Genomic DNA, 25223 nt, shown 5'->3' with positions numbered 1-25223 from the left:
TACATTGTGTTTTCGTTGCATCGGGGGTTCACAATAATCACACAACACCACGTGTGTATACAAAGTTCAATAAGTTGTCGTTTTTAAACGACATTTAATACACATTCATATAAAATTCCATAAGTACCCACCTCAACCACCCAGCAGAAATAATATAATCGATTTCATTTCCATTGCTTTCCCTTACTATATACTTCATATAATCCATTGAAAAGCTTATTTCCCCAATTTCAGGATACCAGTCTTATCGGTTCAACCAAATACAAACAGTATCAAATTTAGTACACAGTAGTACGAACCCAACCCACTTAACCCAAACATACACCCCACAGTGATACTAAATCCAAGTTTCAGGATTCCAACTCTATTGGTTCACCCACGATTCAAATTGTACCAAATTTAGTACATAGTTGTACCAATTTGCAAAACTTCTTACATGCCCAAATCCTACACCCCCACAGTCATCCTTAATACAAGTTTCAGGATTCCAACTTTATCGGTTGACCCACAATTCAAATTGTACTAAATTTAGCACACAGTAGTACGAATTTCCAAAACATCCTACTTAACCCAAACCAACACCGCCACAGTGATCCTTAATCCATGTTTCAGGATTCAAACTCTATCGGTTCACCCACAATTCCAATTGTACCACATTTAGTGCACAGTAGTACAAATTTCTAAAACTTCCCACATATCTTAATCTTACACACCCACAGTGATCCTGAATCCAAGTTTCAGGATTCCCTCTATCGGTTCACCCACAATTTAAATTGTACCAAATTAAGTACACATTAGTACAAATTTCTAAAATTTCCTACATATCTCAATCTTACACCTCCTCCTTAGTAGCCAAAAGTATTAATTTCTTAAACCGAATCCTGAACCTAATCCTACACCTCTGCAATGATCCTGACTCCAATTTTCATTGTTCCCGCTTTATCGGTTCACCCAAATCTAAATTGTACCAATTATAGTCCGATTTAGTACTTTTCGTACACATAAGTAAACAATTCCAAAATTACGTACAAATCTCAATCCGACGGTAATGTTAATTTCAAATTTCAGGATTCCAGCTCGATTTGTTCCTCCGAAAAAAATTTGTACCAAATATATTACTTTTCGTACCCATGAGTCACTCTTTCAAAAACAATCTCTTTAAATAGACCCTACATCTCAACCCTAATTCGCATTTCAAATTTTTAGCTCAATTCATTCACATGCTACGAAATTGTACCAAATTTAGAACTTTTCGCATACTTATAGTTCGAATGTCCAAAAAACTCTTTGCTATATATATTTTACACTCCATCAGTGACCCTCATTTAAAATTTAAGAGTTCTACCTTTACCGGTTCGCCAAATACAAATGTTATCTTATTTAGTACTTTTTGTACCATTCTAGTACGAATTTTCGAATTCATTACATATATCATATATAGCATATACCTGTTACTTCGTTAGCGAATGTGGGAATAATTTAAACATATATTAACATATTATGTTATTTTCACAAAATACTGCATATGTCAGAAAAACAAATAAATCTGCACATTAATATCTACCATAAAATGAATTTGAGTACCATTTAGTACTCCGCAACCATCCAACAAAACTTCCTGCATACCCCGATCCTACACCCCCACAATGATTCCAAATTTGAGAATTTCAAATCTATTGGTTCACCCACAATTCAAATTGTACCAAATTTACTACACAATAGTACCAATTTCCAAAATTTCCTACATACCCCAATCCTACACCTCCACAGTGACCCAAAATCCATGTTTCTGATTCCAACTCTATAGGTTCACCCACAATTCAAATTGTACCAAATTTAGTACACAGTAGTACCAATTTCCAAACCTTCCTACATACCCCAATCCTAAACCCCCACGGTGTTCCTAAATCAAAATTTCAGGATTCCAACTCTGTTCTGTTCACCCACCATTCAAATTGTACAAAATGTAGAACACAGTAGTACCAATTTCCAAAACTTCCTACATACTCCAATCCTACACTCCACAGTGATCTTAAATCCAAGTTTCAGGATTCCAGCTATATCGGTTCACCCACAATTCAAATTGTACCAAATTTAGTACACAGTAGTACCAATTTCCAAAACTTTCTACATACCCCAATCCTACACCTCCACAGTGAAACAAAATCCAGGTTTCTGATTCCAAATCTATATGTTCACCCACAATTCAAATTGTACCAAATTTAGAACACAGTAGTACCAACTTCTAAACCTTCCTACATACCCCAATACTACACCTCCACAGTGTTCCTAAATCAAAATTTCAGGATTCCAACTCTATCTGTTCACCCACAAATCAAATTGTACTAAATTTAGTACATAGTAGTACCAATTTCCAAACCTTCCTACATACCCCAATCCTACACCTCAAAATTTCAACATTCCAACTCTATCGCTTCACTCTCAATTTAAATTGTACCAAATTTGGTACACTTAGTACAAAATTCTAAAACTTCTTACATACCAAACCCCACAGTGATCCCAACTTCAAGTTTCAGAATTTCAACTCTATCGGTTCACTCATAATTCAAATTGTACCAAATTTAGTACACATTAATACAAATTTCTAAATCTTTTACATATCTCAAGCTTACACCTCAACAGTGATCCTGACACCAAATTTAATGATTCTAGCTCTATTAGTTCACCTAAAAATCAAATTGTACCAAATATAGTACCATTTAGTGCTCATAAGTATTAATTTCTTTAAGTTATTGTAAATAAGTAAGTATTTTTTGGGTACTGTATTTAGTTATTATAAGTTTTCGGTCGGTTTTATATTACCATGAAGTGAATTAAGAAATGACAAATTAAATGAAATGAGTACACGAAAACGGCTAAAGATGTATTTTATAAAAAAATATATATAAGTACTATAATAATAACATAAGCCAAAATAAATTAATAATGAATATTTTTATTCATAAAAAAACACGTTTTCAATACTTATTAAAGAATAGGCTTTAAATTTAAATTAATCGTCAATAAAAATTTTACAGCATTCATAGAATTAATAAAACATGATAAAAATATTTTGAAATAAAATTATTGTAATTGTGTGTGCGTGTGTGTGAACATATCCCATACATGGGCAAGAGTATTTCATATGCATGAAAAGCTTATATCACTAAAAAAAGTAAGAAAACACTGGGTCCGTGGAATGTTGTGGCGGTGACTGTGTGTTGAAAGTGGGGAAATCTGAAAAACAAGCTGTTAGAAACAGATTATAAATTAATACTAAAACTTGTTACCAAATTGTTTAATTTCCTCGAACGGCAACTTTTTTTCGCTGGTTGTCTATCCATGTTTTTAATTGAGCCGGTGTTCTTTTACATAGGGAGATATTTTTTTCTATAGCTGCTGCACATTGCTTTATGGAAGGCAACTTCTCCAAGGCCAAAATATCTCCAAATGTTTCTTTAACGGAATCAATTTCAGCACTGCTCCACCTCTTGCGTATTGTCCGTCCGAAAGGGGATGCTAAAATATTGAAAATATTGTTATTTGTGTAGTACTAAGTTGGTTAAAATACAGCTAAGTAATCAAAAATATTAAGAATTATAGTTTCTACAATTTTTACTTACTACTACGTCTCTTCGGTTTTACCATATCTGTTTCTGAATCTTCAGAGTTTTCCTCCAAACCTTCATATTGCATACTCCCTTCGTTATCAGAAACTATATTTCTATTAGAATTACTAGTTTCGATACTATTTTGCAAATTGCACCCAGCAGCCGATAATAAAATTTTTGACACGCTTGTAATTTCGGCTACTGGCACCGGTACCCTATATATGCTTTTGTGGATGTCTTTGTGGTGGCCTAAAAAGTTAGCAAGTCTATCAACCGTCGATTCTTGCACGTTCAGCAATGAGGTATATGTTGCTATGTGTTTTCGCAGTTTTGTGCCTCTAAGTGTATCGGGAATCAATGCTCCACACTCTGATGCAAATTTTCTCAGCAAAGGACATGCTCTGCAGTAACTTTTTGCTAAGCTGGACTTACCAGGCGCACTAAATATATATGGATTTGTCTTGGAAATGCCAGCCTTTTCTCTGAATTTAAGAATAATGTTAATGGACTTAATACACAGTGGGTCGAGCAAAACGCTCACGGTTCTTCCTAACTTTCCCCGTAACGTGATTCGAACGAATTGTTTGGCGAAATTAATGGATTGTTTAGAGATATTTTCCAACATGCCAGCTTCTACACAATCAGTTATTTGTTCCTTTTTATTAAAGTTTTCAATTGTTAACCTTTCAATTTCCCCAGCTCTTCGTCGATTGAATACTTGGATAAATATTAATGTAGATTCCAAAAGTTTTTTCCAGGAAATGAAATTGTAGTTTAAGCATAATTCGGCGAAGGAATCAAGCATTATAGTTCTTAAATAATCATACAAAATTTTGATGTCGTTTTTACTTGGCAAGTCATTAGTTTTTGTCCTTTTCCGATTTTCGAGATCTTCCAGAGCTTTTTTGTTGATTTGTACGGGTGTTTCCTCTACCCAAAGAGAAATAAAATTGTCTAAGTTACATTTAGAATCTTCATTTTGACATTTAATAAATTCATTTCGTTGTATCCGTGCGCATTTTTTTATTAAAGATGACAAGGATGTGGCAACAGCTGGCGTTGCGAATCCTTTATCAAAGGTCCACTTTGCTGTTTTTCGAAGTGCCTCAATAGCATTATCGAACAAATATGGTTTGAATATATCTTTCAATTCGGATATCTCCGGCACAATTTTCATAAATTCTATTTTAAATCTACCCAAAAGGCGCATGTTTGCTCGGATTTGATCATGGTGGTGACTTTGAGAAAGTTTTTCGGATAATCTGTTACCATATCGGATAATTAATTCGTCGAAACGTATTGCTTTGGTTATGTTATCATTTCGGAGAACAGGAAATATCGTTGTTTTCATTGCAGGACTCGCAACATGGTGTATATATTGAGTTAATTTTCGCCCTTCAATAAAATTTGATCTGGAGTTGTGTTTTTGAACACATTTCCTACTGTGTTGTCGTGATGCAAATTTTGTATAAAATCCTTTACATTTTGGACAGCATATATAGTCGTCGGCTTTTCGGTTTGTTTTTTGTTGTTGTCGTCTAGATACAATTAAAATACCAGTGTTCTGATCACTGCATGTATTGTGTATGAAATCTCCTTGTTTTCGAATGTCTTCAATTAATTTTAAACGTTCTTTGCTCAATTTGGGAAGTGCCATTGCTTGTTTAACTAGATTTTCGTTTTTATGTTTTAAGAATAAATGTCGAGCAATTTTGCACTGCAATGTTTTGCAATACATGCAAAAATGTCTTTTTAGTTTTGATTTTGAAAACGGAACTCTTAACGAATCTATCTGAATTGGAGCGGTGTTAACTTCTACAATGGAACTTGTATTTACTGTTGTATTTTGTAAAGATGAATCCGGTAGGTATTCTGACACAGATTTGTCATTATATGGCATAGAGGAATCAAAACTTTCTGTAGCCAACGTACTTCTATTACCTGATGATTTAATAGCAGTAGAATTTTTTAGTCGTTGGGTTTTAAGCACTGCATTTTTAAAAGAAACAGATTCGCCACTTGATGAAGTTTCATCCCACGTTGACTCTGACGTGTCCGACAATATATGATCACTTTGTTTGGAATGATTTTCAGATGAAGGAATTTCAATACCCGTCACTTTCGTTATAACAGGCTCCGATTCGTCTAGTAGTGTGTCATTTTTGTTACTTTTAGAGGGATTATAATCTTTCGAGTTCATCGTGCTTTTTTGTAAGACTGTAGAGTTCTTAAGATGCCCTTGTTTTTTTGCCAAACTTACGTCAAAAGCATTTAAAGAACATTCACTACCAGAATTATATATTATTTCGTGATTTCTTACATATGATGAATAATTTGAATCTTCTCCCGATGTTTCGTGATGGTTTTTATTTTGTAGTTCCATTGAATTGTCATTTATAATTTCTGGTTCTGAACTCTTCTGGACATTTGTTGTAGAATTTGGTATACATTTATTTATTTCATATGTAGGCTTTTGGTCTACATGTTTTGAGTGACTTTGTCTTCTTTTCATTCGCTTTAATTCCAGAAGTTTCTTTTTGTCATCTATAGAAAAACTTTTTTTTATTTTTGCTCGTATATAATTTGTTTACATCAGATATTCAAATACTTTAAATGTTTAAGATCGTCAATAACAACAAAAGGGTTATGCGCTAGTATGCAATTAAAAAATTATTTTCAAAGTAGTGTTTTCTTCATAACAAATTTATATTATGAAATGTGGAAAATTATATATAAATTTATAAATGTTTTATCATTTTTCTGTATATTAATGACAATCTCAGACATCTTGTATTTATATTTTTGAAGTAATCATATGTGTATGTAAAACATGTGTAGTGTAAATGAAATTCAAAAACGATAACGTCATGGTACTTCCAAATATAGTAAAATGATTAGTTGTGAATTAAAATTATCATCATTGTGTCGAATATGTCTACGCTAAATAACTGTTTGGGAAGCAATATATGTTTTTGTTCAATAGTGTATATGTCTTATTTTTTAAAAGTAATATACAAAATCCATATATTGATTGACGAACTCACCATAAGATGCAATTAGTTTTGCAGAATAAAAACCACCTCTATATTTCACAACACAATCACTGCCTTGGAGTTGTGTTATAGTTTTTGAGTTAATAACAAAATAATCATCAGTGTCGTAAGCAACCAAGCTAAAAGTTTTTAGGCTGTAAACAATGAAAATGTTAATAAAACTACGCAACAACAGTTACATCATGGGTAGGCATAGATATGGGTTATATAACATATTCCAAGTAAGGTTTTATAATCAGGTGGTTCTTGTTTGATTATTTTATTTAGAATAAGAAGGTAAATAAAAACTACTTCTTTTTCTTTTCAAATATCTCTTATATGTATTAAACAAGAGAAGAACTACACATATTTGGAATCTATATATGAACCAATTTGATCTAAACTTATTGCATATCTATACCAATTCGTGCAAATTTATAACTAAATCGAATATAATTTATTTTAACTGAAAAATTGTGCAGGTTCTTGTAAAAATATATATACTAACTTACCTTTGTAACATTTCATTATTTATGGACGATGACATATTTTGTATAGAATCCCTTACAGTTTCCATCGCTTGTGATGAATAAGTATTCTTTTGTTTTGGCTGTGTTTCTTGCCTTTTGGCTTCGTCTTCTTTTATATTCTTTAAATTAGAAAGTTCTTCCTTGTTGTCTAGGAAATGAAACTGTCAATATAACTTTAAATACACCTCTTACATTAATTTACCGCTTTTTGCTATTATCGTTCCCAGATAGGATCCGCCTTTGTATTTAAAAATATATCCGTCCCCGTCAAATGGTTTGGTTTTTTTTGTGTCTACGACACAAAACTCGCCATAATTATATGACACTAATGAAAACATACTATATAAAAACAAAAAATTAAAATATAATCGAAAAGCGATAATAATGCTGTTAATATTGATGTGAGAACCAAACTAAAATATTTTCAAAAAATTTATGTTTTAGGTTGATTTTCGGCTTCTCCTGATGCTTGAAAACATATTCTTTAAAAATTTTCGCCTTCTGTCGAAGCTTGAAAATTTTTTTAAAGAATCCACGTCTTGTGTTGTTTTTTGAAAATTATTTTAAAAAAAACCTACGCCTTGTGTTGGTTTTATATATTTTATAATATATTTTTAAAACAATCCATCCTTTGTATTGGTTCTTGAAAAGTAGTTTTAATAAATCCAAGCCTTCTCCTTGTCCTTAAAAAATATTTAATAAATCCATTGACTTGGATTTTTTTTAAGAATATTTGTTCAAGCATCAACAAAATAGATGTTTTTTTTGAGAATATTTGTTCAAGCATCAACAAAAGTCGTGCATTTCTTTAGGAATATTTTTACAAGATTTTTTCACAAATATTTTTACGTATTCCTTGAAAAATCTTCTTAAAAAAATATACGCATCAAACAATATTGAAAAAATCCTTTTTTTTAAATAAAAAAATCAAGCGTGAACTTTTTTTAAAAATTTAAGAAGCAAAAATATTTTCAAAGACGTGGATTTATTAAATAATATGTTCAAGAGCGTGGATTTATTAAATAATATTTTCAAGGACGTGGATTTATTAAAAATGGTTTTCAAGGGCGTGGATTTATTAAAAACTATTTTCAAGGACGTGGATTTATTAACAATTATTTTCAAGGACTAACTGAAGGCGAGGGTTTATATAAGAATATTTTTCAAGGCCAACTGAAGGCGAGGATTTATTACACAACATTTGTCGAAGGATTCTTATAAATATTTTTAATTCTTGAAATCTTTAAAAAATTGTAGCATCAAAAAATAGTTTTTAAAAAATTCTTAAAAAATCTACGTTGATGCTTGAAAAATATTTTTTCACAAATATTTTTACGTATTCCTTGAAAAATCTTCTTAAAAAAATATACGTATCAAAAAATATTTAAAAAAATCTTTTTTTAAATAAAACCAGTAAGGAAAGGACGAAAGTCGGACGGGGCTGACTATATGATACCCTACACCACTCTGTGTATATGCAGGAGGTGCTATTGGAACAACATAAACTCAAATAAAAACATAAACTAAAAACAAACTAAACTTAATGCAATTTGGACTAAATTCAGTAGCCTGTGCAAAATGTCGTTGCAATCTGACACACATTGGGTTTTCGTGCACTATATAGATGAAATCGGCCGAAAATAGATATGAGAGCTATATCTAAATCTGAACCGATGTCAACAAAACTTAACATATGTTAAAATATACTCAATTTGGTACGTTGAGCAAAATTTTGTCGCAATTGGATAAATATTGGGTCTGTGGTGCACCATTTAGATGAAATCGGGCGAAAATATATATGGGAGCTATATCCAAATTTGAACCGATTTTAACAACTTTTAACATACGTTATTCAAGGCTCAATCTAGTGGGTTATACAAAATTTCCTCGCAATCGGACAAATTTTTTGGATATTTTGGACCATCCGATAAATATTGGGTATGTGGTGCACCATTTAGTTAAAATCGGCCGAAAATATATATGGGAGCTATATCTAAATCTGAACCGATTTCAACAACACTTCGTACATGTTATAATAGGGTTATGTTGGTACGTTGTGCAAAATTTCGTAGTAATCGGACAAATTTTTTGGACATTGGTACACCTTTTTGGTTAAATCGGGCGAAAATATATATGGGAGCTATATCTAAATCTGAACCGATTTCAACAAAACTTAACATATGTTAAAATAGGGTTAAGCTGGTACGTTGTGCAAAATTTCGTGGCCATCGGATAAATATTGGATCAATATTGGATCGGATCGGCCGAAAATATATATGGGAGCTATATCTAAATCTGAACCGATTTCAACAAAACTTCATACATGTTATAATAGGGTTATGTTGGTACGTTGTGCAAAATTTCGTAGTAATCCGACAAATTTTTTGGACATTGGTACACCTTTTTGGATAAATCGGGCGAAAATATATATGGGAGCTATATCTAAATCTGAACCGATTTCAACAAAACTTAACATATGCTATAATAGGGTTAAGCTGGTACGTTGTGCAAAATTTCGTGGCCATCGGATAAATATTGGGTATGTGGTGCACCATTTAGTTAAAATCGGCCAAAAATATATATGGGAGCTATATCTAAATCTGAACCGATTTCAACAAAACTTCATACATGTTATAATAGGGTTATGTTGGTACGTTGTGCAAAATTTAGTAATCCGACAAATTTTTTGGACATTGGTACACCTTTTTTGTTAAATCGGGCGAAAATATATATGGGAGCTATATCTAAATCTGAACCGATTTCAACAAAACTTAACATATGTTAAATATTGGGTATGTGGTGCACCGTTTAGATAAAATCGTCCGAAAATATATATGGGAGCTATATCTAAATCTGAACCGATTTCAAAAGAAAATAATTCACGTCATTCTAGATTAAAATTTGATTCGCTGTGAAAAATTGCGTCGCAATCGGAAAAACATTGGATCTTTGGTATACTATCAATTTCAATAGGGTTCGTCCTTGGGCCAAATAAGCAGGCTCGCCAAATTTCAACTCATTCGGACAATAAATGCGACCTGCATCAGTTCACAATAATACATGGACAGACGGACGGACATGCATAAATCGACTTAAAACGTGATTCTAAGTAAATCTGTAAAAGCACCTATGGGTCTATCTCGTCTATTTGTGCATGTTACTTACAAATGCACAAAGACATAATACCCTGTACCACAGTGTGGTGTAGGGTATACAAATCAAGCATCAACAGAAGGCGTGAACTTTTTTAAAAAGTTAAGAAGCAAACATCAACAGAAGCCGTTGATTTTTTTAAAAAAATGTTTTCAAGGACGTGGATTTATTGAAGAATATTTTCAAAGACGTGGATTTATTAAATAATATTTTCAAGGGCGTAGATTTATTAAATAATATTTTCAAGGACGTGGATTTATTAAATAATATTTTCAAGGGCGTGGATTTATTAAAAATTATTTTCAGGGACTAACTGAAGACGAGGATTTATATAAGAATATTTTTCAAGGGCCAACTGAGGCGTGGATTTATATAAGAATATTTTTCAAGGACCAACTGAAGGCAAGGATTTATTACACAATATTTGTCGAAGGATTCTTACAAATATTTTTAAATCTTGAAATCATTAAAAAATACAAGCATTAAATAATAATTTTTAAAAAATTCATAAAAAATTTACGTTAATGCTTGAAAAATATTTTTAAAAAATACTCGCCTCAGTTGATCCTTGAAAAATATTCGTTAAAAAAAGATACGCTTTCAGTTTGTCCTTGAAAACTATTCTTTAAAAATGTTCGGTTTCTGTTGATGCTTGAATAAATATTTAAAAAAAGTCCGCGACCTCATTATGCTTGAAAACATATTTTTTGAAAAATGCACGACTTCTGTCGATGCTTGAAAATATTTTTTTAAAGAAGGCGTGGGCCTTGTATTTCGGGTTTTTAAAAATATTTAAAAAAAAAATTCACGCTTCGTGTTGGTTCTTGAAAAGCAGTTTTGAACAAATCCAAGCCTTCAGCTTGTACTTGAAAAATATTCTTTAATAAATCCACGTCTTCTTTTGATGTTGGTTCTTGAAACATATTCGTTAATATATCCACGCCTTCTGTTGATGCTTGTTTTGGTGTTGGTTCTTGAAACTTATTCGTTAATATATCCACGCCTTCTGCTAGTCCTTGAAATTATTCTTTAAAAAATACACGCCTCAGTTTGTCCCTGGAAAATATTCATAAAAGAATACAAGCCTTAGTTGGTCCTCGGTAAATATTCATAAAAAGTACAAGCCTTAGTTGGTCCTTGGAACATATTAGTTAATAAATCCACGCCTTCAGTTAGCTCTTGAAATTATTCTTTAAAAAATCTACGCCTTCAGTTGGTACTTGAAAATAGTATTGCAGAAAAATGTATTTCGATTCAAAGCAAAATTAAATGACACATATTTCAAATCCAATGAGTTTGGTCGTAAGGCACTCGAATAAGTTCGTATAGAATAGGTATGTCTGGGTACTTTTCCAGTAATATTTACTCAGTAACTTCATTTGAGAGAGTAAGGGAGAAAATACTTTTCCAGACAAAATATTACAAAAACAAACACATAGAAAATTGTTTTTGTATGCAAAGCTAGTGTCAGTTTGATATGTCGTAAAATGCAAACAAAATACACAAAATATCAAAAATTTTATTTATTTTAAAAACATATATTTTTGGCATTTACACAATAAAATTTAAAAACATGAATGAAAATCTTAAAAATTCGTAATTCTGTAGCTTCACCATCATTCCTCTGATTAGGACATTTCCAGCGATATGTGCAAATCTTACCAAAATGCTGGTAATCGGCAATAGTTCAATGAAATGGGATTTGTTGCTTCAAACATTCCCAGTAGGGAATAGAAGTAAATTTTATATGAATGGGCATTGTGCTGCCGTTGTGATTTTTTTATTCCTGAATTTTATTCTACAATAGATGAAGCCCACACCAAGAATTCCATCCGTTAAAACGATATCACAACACATGTAATTTTTTGGTTTAGGGGCCGCCCTATTTATGTATGTATATATTTATACATATATGTAAAACAAATAAATCCTGCGTTATTTATTAATTTTTTTTTTGTCTGGAAAATGAAAATAAATTTCTGATACAAAACAAGGCGTGGATTTATTGAAGAATATTTTTCAAGGATCGACTGAGGCGTGGATTTATTGAAGAAAATGGCCTTAGTCTAGTTTAGGCCCCTCGAGGATGGTTTTTAAATTTTTATCACATGGGGTCCTGATTACGACTGGGTCCTGATTTTCAATGGCAAACTGAAGGCGTATATTTATTGTATATTATTTGAATAAATAATGAAATAATAATGAATAAATTAAAAAAAATTCCACGCCTTGGCTCTGTGGTGCACCACTTAGGAGAAATCGGCCGTAAATATATATGGGAGCTATATCTAAATGTGAACCGATTTCAACAACTTTTAACATACGTCATTCAAGGCTAAAACTAGTGTTATGCAAAATGTCGTCGTAATCGGACAAAGTTTTTAGGCATTGGTACACCTTTTAGGTATAATCGGGCGAAAATATATGGATTTAGATTTAGATAAAGTCTGAATAGATTTCAGCAAAACTTAACATATGTTATAATATACTCAATTTGGTACGTGGAGCAAAATGTTGTCGCAATCGGATAAATATTAGGTCTGTGGTGCACCATTTAGATGAAATCGGTCGAAAATATATATGGGAGGTATATCGAAATCTGAACCGATTCCAACAAAACTTAACACAGGTCATTCTAGGCCCAATTTCATCCGTTCTGCAAAATCGCACAAACAAAATTTATTTCACGTTATTCTATATTAAAATTCGATACTCTGTGCAAAATTACGAGGCAATCTGACGAACATTGGGTCCTTGGTACACTATCGTAAAATCGGACGAAAATATATATGGGAGCTATATCTAAATCTAAACCGATTTTCACCAATTTCAATAGGGTTCGTCCTTGGGCCAAATAAATAAACTGTGCCAAATTTCATCTCATTCGGATCATAAATGCGACCTGCATTTTGTTAACAATAATACATGGACAGACGGACATACGGACGGACGTACGGACATGCATAAATCGACTTAGAAAGTGATTCTACGTATATCCTCAAAAGTAACTATGGGTCTATCTCGTATATTTTTGCATGTTACATACAAATGCACAAAGACATAATAGCCTGTACCACAGTGTGGTGTAGGGTGTAAAAATGTCAATGAGGCAGGCCTGGTATAACTGATTGTACCCTCCTCCATTAGAAATCTTAAAAAATCCAAATTTTAATGGTATGAATAGATTTTAGCTATTTAAAAAATCTTGTGAACCTATATTGGACGAAAGGTTCTGTCAAGAAGTCGATGACAAATTTTCTTGATTCCGGTAGTCAATGATCAAAATTTCTTAAACAAATTGTAGATATCTGGTATACATTGAAAAAATATATTAACATATTGCAGGAAGCATGTAGATGATGACAAAATATTTTTATACCCTACACCACACTGTGGTACAGAGTATTATGTCTTTGTGCATATGTTTGTAACATACAAAAGTATTTTTTGTTTAAATTTATAATTTTTCAAACTTACCAGATATGACTGACATATATACCCAATAATTGCACTAAATCTCGGGTTAAGGCTTGATATTCGATTAACAAATTTTCAAAATTGTTAAAAAAATTGCGAAGTACAAAATTTGGACGCATTTGGATATTCCGTTCGCTTCATATAAGATTTATAAGTTTCCAAAATATTGACCCTTTGTGGGGAAGGTACTGGAAAAGTGGGCCGATATGTCCCATCTTCCCACATTATACTAGTTTGGTTAAAATATTAGCTTGTGCAAAGTTTGGTTCAAATCGGATAACCCTTTCGCATGATGTTATAAAATTCATATTCAGCAAAATTGTGACTTTTTGTGTGTGGGAGGTACCAGGAGTGGACCGATATTCCCCATCTTTGAACTTGATTCAAGTTTGGAAGAAATATTACGATGTGCAAAGTTTGGATGAAAGTGGTTACTGCCTTCGAGAGTTATCGTGCGCACCAGCCAGCCGGACAGGCACACAGACGGACGGGCATTTGTAAATCGACTCCAAATTGTCTGAAACGGATTTGGTCCAAAGGAACATGGGGTCTTAAACCAATATTTCAATGAGGCACATTTTTGTCGTAATAAAGTGTATATACCCTCATAAGCCTTAAGGCTGAGGGTATAAAAACTGACGTCTCTGGTAGTCTCTGATAAAATATTCCTAAAAATTTAATAGGCTCCTAGTAGTCGATGAGAAATATTCTTACAAATTTGTAGATATCTGGAAGGAACTAAAAAAAACATTCTTAGAATGTTGTAGTCCATAAAAAAATATTTTTAAAAAATTGAAAGTATCTGGTAGTAGCGGAAAAATATTATTTAACAATTATATGCCTCCGGTAATCTATAAAAAATATTCTTAAACAATTCTAGGCCTCTGGAAGTCGATTAAACAGATAGTATTAACAAATTGTAGGCATTAGATAGTCGCTGAAAAAATATTTTTGGAGTAAATATATACGCCATAGAATGCAAATGTTATTTTTCACACATAAGTCGAGGTCAATTGGACCCGCTAAATATTGACCGATCATCATGAATTCAGCTATACTTATTCGTTGACCAGATCCCCTTCTCCGAGTAAAATTCCGTTATGTTTGGGTCATAATTGTGGCCTCTGGAGCGACCAGAAAAACAGACAAAAATAAACTTTTTGGTCCATTTGAACCCCAAAACATTAACCGATCATTACCAAAAACAGTAGGGGTCTTCTTTAGCCAATACCGGAAATACATATTAAATTTCGTGATGATTGGTCCATAACTGTGGTCTGTATCGTGTTTACAAATTATAATAGACAGACGGACGGACGGACACACATGTCTAGATCGACTCAGCTAGCCGAGATATGACGATCGATATGCCAAAAGGTGGGCCTAGGACCAATATTTCGCGGCGTTACAAACTTTTGGGGCCGCACAAAGCTATTATACAACATAGTTGTGTAGGGTATAACTATATCATTGTCAAAGTTCCATCTCTCACTTACCAATTCAGTAAATCTTGCAGCGTAATTTTATACGGATCCTTTGATTTGCCATATCAAATATTTCATATTTTAAATCTTCAAAATTGACCGCCACAGCATTACATGCCCGAATTTGTTCAAGAATACCACTAAAGAAATAATGTAATGTTTGGACAGTCAAATAGCCCTTGTGCTGGACATCTAATATGCGAAACAAATAATGTAACGATTGTAGTTCATGACGATTATGCAAACACAGAACGAAATCTAGGAAGGTATTCACCATCAAAGGTACGACATTCATCAAAAGACTATACCACCGTACAAACTTAGAAACTCTGAACTGAATAGGGGGTAACCGGAATGGCATTGCACTTTGGCAAACAGGCGACATTGGCAGTGGCAGCTTGCACAACTTTCAAGTAGTCGTTGTAACTAATCAATTGCTGACCCATTGGTGTCACTTGTGCACAATATTTTTCCAATATCGACCACAACGTATTCAATTCCTCATTATCCAGCAGTTCTTGTGACGTTTTTGCGTAGGTTTTGCCTTAGGGTTCATGGAAAATTTTCGGTACAGTTCAATATGTTGGATGGTTAGGATTTGGTTTTCCATTTGCTGAATTGGATTTATTGGCACCAGCACATCCACCACTGCTGCTGATTTTGAGTGGTGCATTTTCATCAAATTTATGCATTTCTTCTTCGCTGGGTTTCTTTGTTTACACTTAAAGATTTTCAAATGCTTTAATATTATCCGGATGCAATTCAAGTTATTTTTGTAATTTAATAGAAATATTAAATGTGTTTTTGTTTGTTTAAGAATTCTTTTACACACAGATATTTTATCTACAACTTTATGTAAACACAGGCTGTTACTATCAATTGTGTGATCTCTTTGAAATTGAATAGAGCGGGGGATTACTCTCTTGGTTTGTCAGACACATAGCCCATTTAACAGGTCATGTAAGGCCCATTTATAAGGTCAAACAGTAAGACCAGATGATTTCATCAGTGCTGTCAAAATGCGTTCTATTTTAAATTAATCGTTTGAAAGCGTAAACAACGAATTTTACATTACGGGGGTATTTCAATCAAAATGGAAGAAAATATTCGCTTCTTACATGATCTGTTATATGGGCCTTGAGGTCATGTAAGAAGAGAATATTTTGGTCTATATTTTTTCAACTTAGGCGTGGATTTATTAATTTATTTTTTCATCATATACGTGTTTTTTTTTAATGTTTTTTCAACGTAGGCGTCTAAAGAGTGAACCATTATGATAATTTTTGATAGTGATAATTGCGGCCCAACAAGAAACCAAAAACAAATTCGGTTGAACAAACTTCCAAAAATACCGAAAATTTGGGGCTACCGCTATATGCAGCTTTACCAAATCGTGGACCCAAAAAAACCTTTTTCAATACCAAACATCCCAGGAGTAGTATATATGTTCTTTCTTTAATCTTGCGAGCGATATCGTGATTTTAACAGACGGAATATATACCTTATGGGGTCTTTGGTGAATATTTGAAGGTGTTGCAAACAGAATGACAAATTTACAAAGTTATACAAATATAATATATATATGTCTGTTCCAGAACCTGCAAGAATGTAAAATGTTTTACTACGATAAGAATTTTTCCTTTATGACATCAAAAATAGTAAAACATAGTACATTCTTGCAGTACGGGAAGAGGCCAATAATATAAAATAGTTTACTCACCTTGTATAAAGAACAAAATACCAATGGTACGCCGATAGTTGATGCTTGACTTGATTAAATTCAAAGAAAAATTTTCAAAGGTCCGCTAATTTGTCTGCGAAGTTAAAAATCCAATTTTATGGATGTGCCAGACATGTAATCTTTCTAATCTTGTTAGAATTTGTCAGGTTTTCTAGTGAGGATAAATCTCGTCCTATCAAAAAGAAAATTGATTAAATCACAAAAAGCAACGACAAAAATTGTGTATTTTTTTATTTTATGGCTGCTTTAAATGTATGTCTCCTCTTTGTAGGCTTGTAACTTTGCAAATATATATATACATATGCAAAGTTATAAATTGACATAATTTTTACAAAACAATTTGTTTGTTTACCACCAGCCGTCAAAATGTCGTCAACATTTTCAATACAAAATATAATATAAAATATAAAACGTTTACTTACCTTGTAAAAAGAAAAAAAATGCTAATAGCACAAAATAGAAAGGTACGCCGTTGATGCTTGAATTGTATCGTTGCTGCTTGAATTCAAAATGATTGTTGATGCAGGTCAATTGATTTTATTAACCGGTAGCCATTTACGATTGTGACTACTTTCGACTAATAACCTGTAATCATTTACACATTAAAGCTTCATAATATGAAGCACTGTATCGATTTATCTTGTTGGAATTGTTCAAGTTTTCTAGTGAGGATAAATCACCCCCTCTATCGAAAAGAATATTTACAAAATCACAAAACGCAACGATAAAAATTATGTAAATTTATTTCTTATATTTGCAAAGAAGATATATAAATTAACATTACTTATTATAAAACAATTTGTATATTTACCACCAGTCCAAAAAATTTAATAGTACGTTTACATTGTACCGGATTCCGTAACCAAGTGGGTTTAAATTGTTATATGCCAAATAAATCCCCATAATGTAGGTTAAAACCATGGCATAATTATAGAAGGTAGTTTCATTAAAGATATCGGTATTGGCAGCGCTTTTTAAATTTGGAAATCATCTATCATTTTCAAATAAATTAAAAAATATTACCATAAACTTTTGTGCACGACCAGTGGCATATTTTTAATATATTTGAAACATAATATTGTCTAACAGTTCCGCGTACTTTTTCTTGGATAAACCATTTTAAAATTACAAATACTTATGCTTATTACATATATACATATGTATATTATTATTATATAATGATCATGAAATTCAAAATTTGTAACAAAAATACTTCTTGCCACTGAGCACATGTTGTGCGTACATTTCGAAGAAGAATATTTCCATTTACATTTTGAAAGCAGAATGTTGTCAAAGTCAAATTTATGAAAAAATTGTATTCGTATGTTGGCAAAGGATTACCTTGTAAGTGCCGATTAATATACAAAATATGAACCGTTTATATGCCTTGTAAAGTCGAATGCCACACTAAAGTGATTTCATGAAACAAATTACACGAAATTATGAGTTCTTAGATCGAGTTCCTCAGCTGAACATTTTTTTTAAATTAATGTAGTGCTGAACTCGATGTAAGGTCGCCTACTTTATCATGAAATTACTTTAGAGGGCATTTACATTGTTCTGGATTTAGAAAATTCAGTGGGTTTTAAAAAAGTTCTAATGTACATTCTGTTTTAGTGTGACAAAAAGAAAAAAATTGCCAATATATTTATTAGCTAAACCATTGCAGCATTTATACCCAACGTGTTTAATGATTAATCGTCATTTGGATAGTCATATCGATAATGTCATTTATTAAATCACAAAAAGCAACGACAAAAATTATATTTTGTTTTTCATTTTATGGCTGCAGCGAGGAATTTATGTAAATTTACGCTACAAGCCTACAAAGAAAAAAAATGCACATATTTTTTTACAAAACAATTTTTTCGTTTACATCCAATCCATAAGAAATCGTCATTTAAAATCAAACAAGTAAAAACGCCGTTAAGTTCAGCCGAGCCGAACTTATTAACTCGCCACCATGATCTGGACATTAAAAGTACATGTAATCGATCGGTACTTTTATATATATCGTTGGTTGTGCCATGGTAATTTTTTGATAGGACGATTTGACACACGGCGAGAACGAAGTTACAGCCAATTTGCATAAAAAACGGGGCCATAATCCTCAAAATACCGGTACCGCTATATTGGGGCTGTCGTAAATTTTTATATGATATTTTTTGTGGGAAGATTTGCAACCCTATCTAAATTCAAAATACCGAATTACAATCAATTCGATTGAAAGTCAATTCGGGCTATCTTATAAAGTAGATGAACATTTATAATTCTCGCTTCAAAGACTTACCAAAAATCTTCAAACGTTTTTAATTTTGATTTGCCATTTGCAAACATCAAAGACATAGAAACGTAAAGACTTGACAAAATGCATTTTGGAAAAATAGTTTATCGAAACATATGTAGGGGGCTTCTGGCATAACAGAGGCATGTAAATAATAAAAACGCGAATAAGAGGGAAAAGGTGCCCCCTACATATGTTTCGATAAACTATTTTTCCAAAATGCATTTTGTCAAGTCTTTACGTTTCTATGTCTTTGATGTTTGCAAATGGCAAATCAAAATTAAAAACGTTCCAACTGCTACAAAGGAGGAAGAAGAAAAACTTGACAATAACGAAGGTACTTAAAGTGAAGTGACGATTAGGGTGTGGCAGTGAATCAAAGGAGCTTAAGCAAACAAATGAACCCTTCGAAAATGCTTGGGCCATGAAAATACCAGCCTTCAAGCCAGTGGATAATCCAAATGGACTGGTGGAGGAGAGTTAATTTGCCACACTATTCCCGAAATATCGTGAGCGGTATTTGAAACAAGTCTGGCCATTGGTACAACAAGCTGTTGCTGAATATTATCTGAAAGCTGAACTGGATTTAATTGAAGGCAGTATGGTGGTGAAGACAACACGTAAAACCTGGGATCCCTACATTGTCATCAAGGCACGTGATATGATTAAGCTAATGGCTCATAGTGTACCCCTTGAACAGGCCAAACGTGTGCTACAGGACGAGATTGGTAGAAAGAAAAATTCTTCAAAAGACATCAACGTTTAATTGGTCCCAGTGGTGCCACTTCGAAATCCATTGAACTTTTAACTGATTGTTATGTTTTGGTTCAAGGTAACACGGTCTCGACATTGGGTCCCTATAAGGGTCTACAACAGGTTCGTGATATTGTCATCGATACCATGAACAATGTGCATCCCATTTACAACACTAAGGCAATCATGATCAAACGGGAACTTATAAAATATCCAAAATTGGCCAATGAGGATTGGTCGCGTTTCCTGCCCAAATTCTAGAACAAGAATATCAGCAAACGTAAACAAACCAAGGTTAAGAAACAAAAGAAGGAATACACACCATTCCCACCGGCACAACCCGAAAGCAAAATCGATAAACAATTCTTCGGCTTCGGCTGAATATTTCCTTAGCAAAGAACAGAAACAACAACGCAAGCAAGAGGAGGAGCGTAATGCCAAACAATCTGAGGCTGCGAAGAAACGAGAAGAGAAACATCAAAAAGATTTCATCCCGCCTACAGATTATTCGCCGTCGTCAGCGGCAAAGAAACGTTCCGCCGATGGGCATGATAATAAGTTTGAAGTTAAGTCGCTTAAAGCCAAGTTGGCCAACGCTAATAAGAAAATGAAAAAGGCGTAGTATAATTAAGCTTTTCAAAAGGATTTCTTTGTAATCGTAGTATTTAAGTTTTATACCTTTCTTATTACATGTACTTTAGTGGAAAATAAATAATAGAGATTTTTTACTGTTTGTGTAAAGAATTGTGATTGAGGTGAATTTTATTTGAAGAAGGATAGTAGAAATTGCAAATATTGTAATTTTTGTAAAAATTGGCTTCGTAGATGGAATGATTGATTATTTTTATACCCTTCACCACACTGTGGTACAGGGTATTGTCTTTGTGCATATGTTTGTAACAGGCAAAAGGAAACGAGATAGACACATGGTTCCTTTTGAGAATATGCATAGAATCACTTCTAAGTCGATTTATGCATGTCCGTCCGTCTGTCTGTCCATGTTAAATTGTAAACAAAGTACAGGTCGCATTTATTATTCGAATTGTATGAAATTTGGCACAGCTCAGTCATTTGGCCCAAGGACGAACCCTATTGAAATTGGGAAAAATCGGTTCAGATTTAGAAATAGCTCCCATATATGGCACAACGTACTTAATTAAACCTATGAGGTGTGCGAAATTTCGTGAAAATAGGTTCAGATTTAAATATAGCTCCTATATATATATATATATATATATTCGTCCGATTTAAGGTAAATGGTGCACCAAAGTTCCTAAATATCTTTCGATTTGCACGAAATTTGGCACATCGTACTGAATTCAGCCTAGAATGATGTGTGCTATGTTTCGTGAAAATCGGTTCAGATTTAGATATAGCCCCCATATATATTTTCATCCGTACTGAATTGAGTCTAGATGTGTGCTAAGGAATTGAGTCTAGAATGATGTGTGCTAGTGTGCTAAAAAAATCGGTTCAGATTTAGATATAGCCCCCACGTATATTTTTGTCCTATTAACACGAAAATTTGTACACCTCATTCTAGGCTTAATTCAGTACATTGTGCCAAATTTCGTGCAAAGTACAGGGCAAAATTATGATCCGATTGATATGCAATTTGGTAAAGCTCATTTATTTGACCCAAGAACTAGGGTTCGTTCGTTGAAATTGGAGAAAATCAGTTCAGATATACCACTCATATACATTTTCGAACGATATGGTATAAATGGTAAACCCAACCAACATCCAAAGCTTGTTCGATTAAAATTTATTTAAATCGGAACTGATTTCAACCGATTTCAACAAAGCTATATTAAATGGTTTGGTATGTATATGACCATTTATATTAGAACAAATTTAAAACATGTGGTTCAATTGTGTAGCTGTGTACATTTTCGTTTCAATCACAAAAAAACTAGGTATCTGGTACACCATTTAGATGAAATCAGTCTAAAATGTATGTAAGAGTTGTATAATACAGGTGTTGGGCAAATCCTCCTACAAAATTATAGATATTGGTCCACTTTTTGTGGTAAGAGGTATTATGTCTTTTTGCATATGTTTGTAACAAGCAAAAGTTAACAAGATAATGTTTAGTTACTTTTAAGAATATACATAGAATACGTTTGTCTTCTGTCCGTCCTTGTTAAATTGTAAAAAAAGTACAGGTCTAATTTATGATTCGATTGAGATTAAATTTGGTAAAGCTCATATACATTTTTGTCCGATTTGATATAAATGGTAAACCCAACTTCCAAAGCTAGTTCGATTCATTATAGGCTCAATTTTATACGTTGTGAACAATTTCGACTTAATCCGACAAACATTGGGCCTTAGTGCACCATTTAGGAGAAATCGACCGAAGATATATATGGGAGGTATATCAAAATTGGAAACGATTTCAACAAAACTTAACACATGTCATTATATGCTGAATTTGATACGTTGTGCAAAATTTCGTCGCAATCGGGAAAAATTTGCGTTAATTAGTGCACCATTTAGGAGAAATTGGCCGAAAATATATATGGGAGCTATATCAAAATCTAAACCGATTTCAACAAAACTAAACACACGTCATTATAGGCTCAATTTGGTATGTTGTGCAAAAATTCGTAACCGGACAAAGATTGGGCCTTTAGTGCACCATTTAGGGAAATCGGACGAAAATATATAGGGGAGCTATATTTAAATCTGAACCTATTTCCACCAATTCCAATAGGGTTCGTCCTTGGACCAAATAAATGAGCTGTGCCAAATTTCATCTCATTCAGATCATAAATGCGACCTGCATTTGGTTTACAATAATACATGGACAGAGGGACATGCGTAAATCGACTCAGATTCTTTTTCGAAAGAGATTCTTTTCATTCGAGTGACTTACGACTAAACAGTTCCGATGTTTTGAAAAATATTTCATTTATTTTTGCTTTGATTCATGATTCACCTTGCCTATATATAAGGTCTACCGGGAGGCGAATTCATGCCTTAGTCTTCCTGTACTGTCAAGCGTTTACATCGCGAGAAATCAACCATAACAAGGTAGAAATACAAAATATCTTTCGGAATATCACAATAGTATTATTGTGCACGTATACTTTTGTTGGAATAAATATATTTTTCGTATATTTATTCTTCGAAAAATTAATTTTGACATTCAATGAAGACTACAGCTGGCCTTACCGGCAAACCATATAAACAAACCTTGACCAATATACATCACATATATCGGCAATCTATGCAATTTCATGTCAAACTGAGGGACTTTGATGTTTATTTACTACTTTTTAACATAATGTAAACATGTATGGCAAAGCTCGTTTGTATTGTTTGATAACGGCGCTAGTTTGTTTTATAACGGCGTTAGCATCGTTTGAGAACGGTGTTAGTGGCCTCGGAAAATTTTCCGAAACACGGCAACTCTGCCCAACATAAAATATTTAATTTTATAAAAAAATTGATATTACCGATGTATATAAAGGTATTTCTTTTACATAAGGTATAATATTAAGCAGATATTCCTAAAAAGCAAGCAAACTCAATTTGTATATAAAATGTCCCCAAAAGTTGAATGTCCCCAAAACTTCCGCTAGATCTATAATTTATCGGGGACTGTCCCCAAAAAACTAAAATGTCCCTAAAAATATCATTGTATCGAAAACATGTCCCCAGAACTATCGCTGGACATATATATATATTTATATATATATATATATATATATATATTTACATAGAAACTCTTTTTTAACAAAGTCTTGCCACCACATATTTTCTTCTTTCTTCAAATTAAATTAACATAAAGAGGATAAAATACTAAAAACTATAACGTACAAAATGTATGTTATAGTACATTTACATTGTACGGGATTTTGTTAACAGTGGGTTTAAATTGTCAATATATAATTCCACATATTAAGCCAAATAAAGGTATTTCTTTCAAATTTTCAGAAATGTTGAAATAGGTATAATTATTTTTGTATGTAAATAGAGAACAACTATAACTAATTACACAATTCCATATTCGAATACATATTTATTGGGATAGTATGTCAACAACATAAAAAATACTGTCAAAAATTCGGTCAACAACATATGACAGTACGAGAGGCTCAAAACAATTCCTTTTTAAATAAAAGATTTGTATACTCATTCATGATATTTTCTACACTAATTTCTTAAAATTCTTGTATATCACAATATAATAATTTTGCCAGTGCAAAATCACTTTTGTTCACTGTGTTAGTCTCTGGCCTATTTTTGGTTTTACAGAAAGTACTTCTACACTGTAAAAAAAATCTCTCTTACTTTACAAAACTCTCAAACACAGATTCCTTTAATCCTTTTAGCCATGAATTTTTTTCCGCAAGCATAGAACAATTTTCTGTTCACAGATTTAATGCAAATATCCTAAATAGGATATGCAAAAATTTGGCATCACTACATCCTTGCATTCGGGAGATACAGTACATTATTTTGGAAAAATGAAAGTACAATATCAAGAAAACCAAATGCAAAATCGACAAAAAAAACATTTAAAATTATTCTCTATATTCTTTTTTACAAAAATCAAAAATAATTCTGATGACAGAATTCGTACAATTCCAATACGAAGCGATTAAAATGAAATTGCAATATTTGGCGTTTTTCTCTGTTGTTATGATATCATAACAACAGAACGTATAATGTTATGCTTTTTTTATCTTCACCCGTTTCTCCGTTTCGTCTTCGTTTTAATACTTCGGTTGTTTAATTGCATTGCATCTTGATGTTACCTAAAGTTCATTGTCCCTATAAAATAATATGCTTAGCTCCTCTCCTCTTTTAATCTTAAAACCAAACATTCCGATTGTCAATAAAATTCCGTAAATTTGTTCCTGCCTCGTCCCTATTCACTCCTTATCATAATTGCATAAGATTGCGAAATTCATTATGCTCCGTATCACAATTCTCCCCAATAGTTATTATCATCAAAAATCATACAACACCATTCGTCTGTCTTTGAATTCCGCTGACCATTTTTATCGTTACAACTGATACATGCATGTTGTTGTTATTCCCAATAGCCCCTATAGTTTATTTCCCATATCTGTTCCCCCTTCCCCTTGTAAACATTTCGGTAAGCTCCACGCATGCCCACATAGTTTCCATTCACAACACACACGCG

The 25223-nt window shown here is 32.7% G+C and overlaps 1 protein-coding gene and 1 pseudogene across 2 annotated transcripts; one reads left to right on the top strand and one right to left on the bottom strand.

Annotated features, from left to right (window-relative positions):
- Positions 1-2936: 2936 nt before the first annotated feature.
- Positions 2937-18103, bottom strand: LOC133330209 (uncharacterized). Of its 2 annotated transcripts, XM_061538671.1 has the most exons (8): positions 17451-18103; positions 17008-17200; positions 7376-7512; positions 7156-7321; positions 6656-6798; positions 3624-6155; positions 3291-3519; positions 2937-3237 (listed from the first exon to the last, which is right to left on the bottom strand). In XM_061538671.1, the coding sequence occupies exons 3-7, from the start codon at positions 7509-7511 to the stop codon at positions 3299-3301; spliced, it is 3198 nt and encodes a 1065-aa protein (XP_061394655.1). In that variant the 5' UTR covers position 7512; positions 17008-17200; positions 17451-18103; the 3' UTR covers positions 2937-3237; positions 3291-3298. The 2 variants fall into 2 exon arrangements, with proteins under 2 accessions (XP_061394655.1, XP_061394656.1); XM_061538672.1 differs by lacking the exon at positions 2937-3237 and having other exon boundaries at positions 3380-3519; positions 5932-6155.
- Positions 18104-19667: 1564 nt separating this feature from the next.
- LOC133330208 (KRR1 small subunit processome component homolog) lies at positions 19668-20815 on the top strand (annotated as a pseudogene).
- The last annotated feature ends 4408 nt before the right edge of the window (positions 20816-25223 follow it).

Source organism: Musca vetustissima, unplaced genomic scaffold, assembly GCF_032173495.1.
Source record: "Musca vetustissima isolate MV318-11 ecotype Yass unplaced genomic scaffold, APGP_CSIRO_Mvet_v1 utg28788, whole genome shotgun sequence".
NCBI lineage: Eukaryota > Metazoa > Arthropoda > Insecta > Diptera > Muscidae > Musca > Musca vetustissima.
Note: the sequence above shows the minus strand (reverse complement) of the source record. Positions and strands in the feature narration are given on the sequence as shown.